At 39.1% G+C, this 9,175-nt stretch overlaps 1 protein-coding gene across 1 annotated transcript in view; it reads left to right on the forward strand.

Annotated features, from left to right (window-relative positions):
• LOC109951794 (neuroligin-4, X-linked-like) overlaps window positions 1-9,175 on the forward strand; it is a 236,133-nt gene that overhangs the window by 220,256 nt on the left and 6,702 nt on the right. The window contains 1 exon segment of the mRNA XM_020586479.1: window positions 2,726-3,515. Within this exon segment, the coding sequence (XP_020442135.1) occupies window positions 2,726-3,515 (790 nt within the window).

Below are 9,175 nucleotides of genomic sequence, written 5' to 3' on the forward strand. Positions count from 1 at the left end.
ATCATATTGTTCTGAAGTATTGCATATTTTTTACTGTCAGTCCGAGCCCACTGCCTGTAACTGGCCTCCGCCCCACTGTGATCCAGCCTTGGATTTTACTTCCTCTTTTCTAGAAAACTAAACCATTTGAATACATAATAAAAATTTAAGAAACTCACATCTGACTGAAATATCAAAATTCCACCATTGCTTTTTAACAGAAAAACCAGAAATAGACACTGATTTCACACAACACTATCAATGCCTTAAAATCAGAACATAAATCTTTATATTTAGAATACCTTATGTTGACTAACATGGATTATCATTGATTAGACATTGATCAAACAATTATCAGTCAAATCTTCACTTTTGTGCTTAAACATTTTTGTTACTTCCTCAGTATGGTGTGTGTCTCTGCTCTGTGTCACATACACACACTCCTGCAGTTCCTCATTTTAGGGATGTGTATCTACTTCCTCTTGTGTGATTCTGTACTTTTCACTCTGTTAGATATAAAATCACTTTTCCCCATCCTTTTAATACAACCATTTCTCATTTTATTTAACACATTCTCTACTGATTTCAAACAAAACATACATAAATCATTTTATGATTATCTTTACTTATTAAAAGCTTAACTTTTCTAAGCATTCTGCCACAGCATTTTAATAATAATTCCTTTGTCCTCTCCAACCTCCCCTGCAACTTCCTCTTTCTCCTCTGCCTTCTCAGTATCTCGGTGCTCTTTGAGGCCCGTAATTACAGCCTTGCTGACACTCCATTTATGGTAATTACTCTAAAACACTTTTTGTCAGGAATCATTTTGAAACACTGAATGAATAAAGAGGTGTCATTACATACAGGTGCAGCTCAATAAATTAGAATATCGTGGAAAAGTCCATTAATTTTGGTAATTCAACTCAAATAGTGAAACTCATGTATTATATACATTCAGTACACACAGAATGAAGTAGTTTAAGCCATTGGGTCTTTTAATTGTGATGATTTTGCTCACATTTAACAAAAACCTACCAAATCACTATCTCAATAAATTAGAATATTGTGACATGCCACTCAGCTAGTCAACTCAAAACACCTGCAAAGGTGTCCTGAGCCTTCAAAACGGTCACTCAGTTTGGTTCACTAGGTTTCATGGGGAAGACTGCTGATCTGCCAGTTGTCCAGAAGACAATCATTGACACCCTTCACAAGGAGGGTAAGCCACAAACATTCATTGCCAAAGAAACTGGCTGTTCACAGAGTGCTGTATCCAAGCATGTTAACAGGAACTTCACAAGGACTGAGGCTGGGGTCAAGGCATAAAGGGCCACCACACACCGCCATGTCAAGGAATTTGGCTACAGTTGTCGTATTCCATTCCATTCCTATTCCTCTTGTCAAGCCACTCCTGAACCACAGACAATGTCAGAGGTGTCTTAGCTGGACTAAGGAGAAGAAGAACTGGACTGTTGCCCAGTGGTCCAAAGTCCTCTTTTCAGATGAGAGCAAGTTTTGTATTTCATTTGGAAACCAAGGTCCTAGAGTCTGGAGGAAGGGTAGAGAAGCTCATAGCCCAAGTTGCTTGAAGTCCAGTGTTAAGTTTCCACAGTCTGTGATGATTTGGGATGCAATGTCATCTGCTGGCCTTGGTCCACTGTGTTTTTTGCAAACCACAGTCACTGCACCCGTTTACAGAACTTCATGCTTCCTTCTGCTGACCAGCTTTTTAAAGATGCTGATTTCATTTTCCAGCAGGATTTGGTGACTGCCCACACTGCCAAAAACGCCAAAAGTTGGTTAAATGGCCATGGTGTTGGTGTGCTTGACTGGCCAGTAAACTCACCAGACCTGAACCCCATAGAGAATCTATGGGGTATTGTCAAGAGGAAAATGAGAAATGAGAAACAAAATAATGCAGATTAGCTGAAGGCCACTGTCAAAGAAACCTGAGCTTCCATACCACCTCAGCAGTGCCACAGACTGATCACCTCCATGCCATGCCGCAGTAATTAAAGCAAAAGGTGCCCCTGCCAAGTATTGAGTACATATACAGTAAAAAAACAAACATATTTTCCAGAAGGCCAACAATTAACTAAAAAGGTTTTTATAGGTCTTATGAGGTATTGTAATTTATTGAGAGAGTGAATTGGTGAGTTTTTGTTAAATGTGAGCAAAATCATCACAATTAGAAGACCCAACGGCTTAAACTACTTCATTCTGTGTGTACTGAATGTATATAATACATGAGTTTCACTATTTGAGTTGAATTACCAAAATAATTGGACTTTTCCACGATATTCTAATTTATTGAGCTGCACCTGTATATAACAAAGGTTGATAAAGGAGAATGGCTTGGATAATAAGGACTTGTAATAATTAAGAAACCTTAACTTCTAAAGAGTAGAGTTGTTGTTTAGCTTAAAGTTACTTTTGATCTGTGAAGTAAAAGATGTTGGTATGTGCAAGTCTCCACTTAGATTTAAGAAGTGATATGTTATCTTCAGTTATCAACAGTTTCTTCACTAGTTCCACATTGAGAGGTTTAGAAATGTTACAGCTCAACTGAAATAGAAATGTAAAAGTACACAAAAGGAACAGTTGATATTACACAAATAAATGGGCCAAAGAATGGGTGAGTATATTTGCTGCTTTTCACTTACAGTAACAGAAAGCATAATATTTTTGTTGCCAGCATTTTGTGTGTTATATGTGTTTGTTTCATTAATACCAGTGCCAATCTCAGATCTGTTCCAGAAAGCCATCATCCAAAGTGGCACAGCGCTGTCCAGCTGGGCGGTCAACTACCAACCTGCCAAGTACACACGAGCCCTGGCTGAGAAGGTGGGCTGCAACATGTTGGACACCACTGACCTGGTGGAGTGTTTACAGAACAAGAACTACAAGGAGCTGATAGAGCAGTACATCACACCAGCAAAGTACCATATTGCCTTTGGGCCTGTTATTGATGGTGATGTGATCCCAGATGACCCTCAGATTCTCATGGAGCAAGGGGAGTTCCTCAACTATGACATCATGCTGGGTGTTAACCAAGGGGAGGGGTTTAAGTTTGTAGATGGCATTGTGGACAGTGAGGATGGGGTGTCTGCTAATGATTTTGACTTTGCTGTTTCGGACTTTGTGGACCATCTTTATGGCTACCCAGAGGGCAAGGACACTCTGCGAGAGACCATCAAATTTATGTACACAGACTGGGCAGACAAGGAGAACCCGGAGACCCGGCGTAAGACTCTGGTGGCTCTCTTCACTGATCACCAGTGGGTGGCACCAGCAGTGGCCACAGCTGACCTACATGCCCAGTATGGGTCACCCACCTACTTCTATGCTTTCTACCACCATTGTCAGAGTGACATGAAACCCAGCTGGGCTGACTCGGCCCATGGTGATGAAGTGCCATATGTGTTTGGAATCCCTATGATTGGTCCCACAGATCTGTTCAACTGCAATTTCTCCAAGAATGATGTGATGCTGAGCGCTGTCGTCATGACCTACTGGACTAACTTCGCTAAAACAGGGTGAGTGCTCTATTATCTTTTTCTTTTTTGGGTTCCTGCATTTTCATTCTGTGCTATCATTCATTTCAGAATTTGCTTTTATGTCTAAAAATTCTCTCTCCTTTCCACAGTGACCAGAAATCATTTACTCACCATAGTCTAAGACCTTGCCTCATAATGACTATGTTTTGATGTATCTTCACTAGCAAAGGTTACTGATGCCTATGTATGCAAGGTTTAAAGGTTCATTTTATTCAGTGATAAAATCATGGAAACTACAGCCTAAATGAACCAATGCTAATTAGGAAACCTAAGAAATAAATAACCACAGAATAAAACCATAGATCAAAACATCACAGAACTATATTTCACTACAAAACTGTTAAAGGCGTGAAGAAAATTCCATTAAAATCTGGCTTTATTTCCATACTTTTGACTATGTTGTTGTATGTCTTGATGGAAAAGCATTGTTTAGTGATTCGGTCCAAATTGAAAAAATGGTTACTATTTTACACAGTACACCATCTAAAAAACAAATATATGTACTGTGATGTATTTGAAGTGGTTGATTTACAGTATATAGCACATTTCATACAGAGAAGAAATTCAAAGTGCTTTACATAGGCAAAGAGAAACCTTGACAGCATTAAAAACAGTAAGCACCAAAATCGATTAAACATAAAACATTGATTACATGAAATAAAATACATAAACTGAAACTAAAAACAAACAGAAAATAAAAGGTCAGAAAGATGATAACAGAGCAGATACAGTGTAGTAATAAGTTGTAGGTTGCCCCAAATGCAACATAAAACAAAATTTTGTTTAAACAGTCACAATAAATATGGCTCTAGCCTTCTGTATTTATTGAAAAAAAAGATCCCAGTGATTTACAAGTAGTCATTTACTAGTCGCTCTAGTAATTTTACCAGGAAAAAACAAGGATATCATTTAAGAAATGAAGCAAAGTAGTGTCAGCTAAAAAAAACATCTACACTGTAAGAGGGCAGAAAGCAGATTGTATCAAGTATGAAAGGCTGCATAACCATGAGGAAAGAGAACACCAAACCTAATTGACTTTAGACCTACTAGTTTATATGGATATGGCAAGTGCCAAGATCTTGACCTATAATAACCTTAATAATGTCTGGTAAGTCTTGATGAGCTGTGTTATGAACAGATTTTGGATTACATAGGTATGTACTGTTAAAAGTTTACAGTGTGGGAAAATATGGATTCATCCACTGACTTCATGGTAACATTTCAAACTACCAAAAGCATGATGAGAACGGCAAGGCCAAAAGCATGATGACAATGGCAAGGCCAGAACATATTCATAACAGAAAAAAGAAAAGCATTATTAGCTTTTTAACAGTACTTGCATGTAAAATGTCCCATCAACATGGTTCTTGCAATATAAAACCTGCCAAAAAACAGTTTTTACATAATAAGCTTCCATATACAGTGCCTTGCGAAAGTATTCGGCCCCCTTGAACTTTGCGACCTTTTGCCACATTTCAGGCTTCAAACATAAAGATATAAAACTGTAATTTTTTGTGAAGAATCAACAACAAGTGGGACACAATCATGAAGTAGAACGAAATTTATTGGATATTTCAAACTTTTTTAACAAATAAAAAAACTGAAAAATTGGGCGTGCAAAATTATTCAGCCCCTTTACTTTCAGTGCAGCAAACTCTCTCCAGAAGTTCAGTGAGGATCTCTGAATGATCCAATGTTGACCTAAATGACTAATGATGATAAATAGAATCCACCTGTGTGTAATCAAGTCTCCGTATAAATGCACCTGCACTGTGATAGTCTCAGAGGTCTGTTTAAAGCGCAGAGAGCATCATGAAGAACAAGGAACACACCAGGCAGGTCCGAGATACTGTTGTGGAGAAGTTTAAAGCCGGATTTGGATACAAAAAGATTTCCCAAGCTTTAAACATCTCAAGGAGCACTGTGCAAGTGATAATATTGAAATGGAAGGAGTATCAGACCACTGCAAATCTACCAAGACCTGGCCGTCCCTCTAAACTTTCAGCTCATACAAGGAGAAGACTGATCAGAGATGCAGCCAAGAGGCCCATGATCACTCTGGATGAACTGCAGAGATCTACAGCTGAGGTGGGAGACTCTGTCCATAGGACAACAATCAGTCGTATACTGCACAAATCTGGCCTTTATGGAAGAGTGGCAAGAAGAAAGCCATTTCTTAAAGATATCCATAAAAAGTGTCGTTTAAAGTTTGCCACAAGCCACCTGGGAGACGCACCAAACATGTGGAAGAAGGTGCTCTGGTCAGATGAAACCAAAATCGAACTTTTTGGCAACAATGCAAAACGTTATGTTTGGCGTAAAAGCAACACAGCTCATCACCCTGAACACACCATCCCCATTGTCAAACATGGTGGTGGCAGCATCCTGGTTTGGGCCTGCTTTTCTTCAGCAGGGACAGGGAAGATGGTTAAAATTGATGGGAAGATGGATGGAGCCAAATACAGGACCATTCTGGAAGGAAACCTGATGGAGTCTGCAAAAGACCTGAGACTGGGATGGAGATTTGTCTTCCAACAAGACAATGATCCAAAACATAAGGCAAAATCTACAATGGAATGGTTCACAAATAAACATATCCAGGTGTTAGAATGGCCAAGTCAAAGTCCAGACCTGAATCCACTCGAGAATCTGTGGAAAGAACTGAAAACTGCTGTTCACAAATGCTCTCCATCCAACCTCACTGAGCTCGAGCTGTTTTGCAAGGAGGCATGGGCAAAAATTTCAGTCTCTCGATGTGCAAAACTGATAGAGACATACCCCAAGTGACTTACAGCTGTAATCGCAGCAAAAGGTGGCGCTACCAAGTATTAACTTAAGGGGGCTGAATAATTTTGCACGGCCAATTTTTCAGTTTTTTATTTGTTAAAAAAGTTTGAAATATCCAATAAATTTCGTTCCACTTCATGATTGTGTCCCACTTGTTGTTGATTCTTCACAAAAAATTACAGTTTTATATCTTTATGTTTGAAGCCTGAAATGTGGCAAAAGGTCGCAAAGTTCAAGGGGGCCGAATACTTTCGCAAGGCACTGTGTATATATATATAAAACACCACTGACATGCAAGTAGAAGGCTTCTGAGGAGTCTATATTTCTTTTAAAGCCTACAGAGATATACTTGATTCTCCAAACACAGGCTTGGGGCGGGGTATCAACAAAAGATTTTGATATAATGATTATTGTTTTAATGATCAACTCAGAATTCAGTGACATCAAGTGGAGGTTAATAAAACAGGTCAAATTCCCCACTGCTGCTACAGCAGTGCTGGATTTGATGAGAGGATTTGCTTGTGGTTTATATTTGAATCACGTTTTTGTTTCATGCACCTTGAGATTAGGTATCATGGTGTTTGCAGCCCAGTCATACTGAAAATTCACTTTATGGTGAATAAATAAAGTCTTGATCAGCTTCATAGGCTGTAGTGTTCACTCCCTATCTGTATTTTTCCCATTAAGTTGATGCCTAATCAGTAGAGGATTAGCGGCCTTAGAGACTTTTTCGGAAGGTGCTGTTTACTTGCTGCTATTTTCAGTGTGCTTCCAATATAGCACTGATTGAAAGGAAATTTATCACTGGGAGTGTGGCTATTTTCAGTCTGCTTTCCCCAAGTTTTAAAGAGTGGCCCATTATGAATCATGGCAAATTGTTTTGTTGTTGTTGTTGTTTTTTTTTTTACTTTTCTTAATCCCAAGTACAAAAAAACTGGACAGCATGGATGGATACACAATGTGACCTGTGTACCTGTAATTTTGTATTGGCTTGTATAGGTGTACTGTTATTATTCTGGCACTCAACATGTGGTGGCTTGCACAAAGCAACACAAGACTGATACAATTATAATAAATTTATATTTATTATAGTGCGGTGATTAGCGCTGTCGCCTCACAACAAGAATGTTCTGGGTTCAAGCCCCAGCTGACCTGGGGCCTTTCTGCGTGGAGTTTGCATGTTGTCCCTGTGCTTGCGTGGGGTCTCTCCAGGTACTCCGGCTTCCCCCCGTTAACTCCCACACTGGCAAGTCTAAATTGCCCATAAAAGTGAGTGTGGCTGTTTGTTACATGGCAACCTGTCCAGGGTGTACCCTGCCCCTTGCCCAGTGTCAGCTGAGATTTGCTTCAGCCCCTCCCATTAGGGCTACCATTACAATATTAAATGTACACAATAATACATCAACAAATATAGTCCAGTAATATGATATACATGAATGTTTACTGAATACTTTTACTTTTGGCACTTTAAGTATATTTTATGCTAATACTTTTGCAATTTTACTTAAGTAGCCATTTGAATGCAGGACTTTTCCTTGTAACAGCATTTTTGTACTGTGGTATTGCTACTTTTATCTAAGTAAACAATGAGTACTTCTCCCACCACTGCAATTGGTGATGACTAACCGACAACAGATGACTGGCAAAACCAAATGTCATTTTAGTGTATTACAGTTAAGTTGAAACAATTCCAATTTTTATTCTGTCATAAAAGACTTGCCGAAGCATAAATGTGTTCATGAGTGTTACATTAAATTTAATGTTTAATGCAGTATTATCCAGAAGTCTATTTTTATTACTTTTACATTTTTAATGAGAGTTTTTCATTGTTACTACCCTTGTTTTGATTATACTGATAAAACACAATATTGCAGGTGATGGGAGGCCATTACAAACGCCGATAGTCATACGTATGTATCATTCTATAGAAGAAAATATTAGTCAGCTAGTGGAAAAGGGACAGACAAAATAAAATCATTCCTTTAACCTATATATTTATTATTGAAAGGTCTCTATGAAAAACTGTGTTTTTCACAAACATTTATAGCTGCTCTTCCTGGACTCCATGTTAACAAAATACACTATTACAGTAAAACGGAACAAATACTTGTTAGTGTTGATGGTGTCATATTTTTGTTATTTGTGTTTTGTTTGTGTAATGTATTCATTTGGTTCCCAGACTGAAAAATGGAGGTTTTATTTTACATTTAGGGTGAAGCTCATTTGTTTCTCTCAATGTAAATGCCCAATGTATTACTTTTATAAATTGGTCATTGGCTCCTCAAAGCTAATAATAACAATAATTTATGATAAAAAAAAATCTTAAACTACAACTAACACACTTACACAACAGCATCTAAAGGGAGGCTTCGAGAGTCTTTTAAATCAGGGGACCAAGCATTGTACAGGAAAGCCCGGTACGAGCTACAGAAGTCCATCAGCGCTGCAAAGAGGGCATACTTCCAAAAACTGGAGAGCTACTATATGAATAACAACAATGGAGACTCCTACATCAGGATACTCTTCATTGACTACAGCTCAGCCTTCAACACAGTTGTCCCCCACAAACTGTCCACACTGGGTCTGCACCCCACCCTCTGTGACTGGCTCCTGGACTTTCTGACTGGCAGGCCCCAGACTGTCAGGATTGGCAATAGGATTTCAGCCAGCATCACTACAAACACTGGCACCCCACAGGGATGTGTCCTCAGTCCCATCCTCTACACCCTGTTCACCCACGACTGTGTTGCCTCCCACAAAGACATCTTCATCCTGAAGTTCACTGATGGCACCGCAGTGATAGGTCGCATCACTGGCGGGGGCTAAACAGCCTACAGGAGGGAGGTGGGCGG

The sequence above is a fragment of the Monopterus albus genome, unplaced genomic scaffold (genome assembly GCF_001952655.1).
Source record: "Monopterus albus unplaced genomic scaffold, M_albus_1.0 scaffold409.1, whole genome shotgun sequence".
In the NCBI taxonomy this organism is placed as follows: domain Eukaryota; kingdom Metazoa; phylum Chordata; class Actinopteri; order Synbranchiformes; family Synbranchidae; genus Monopterus; species Monopterus albus.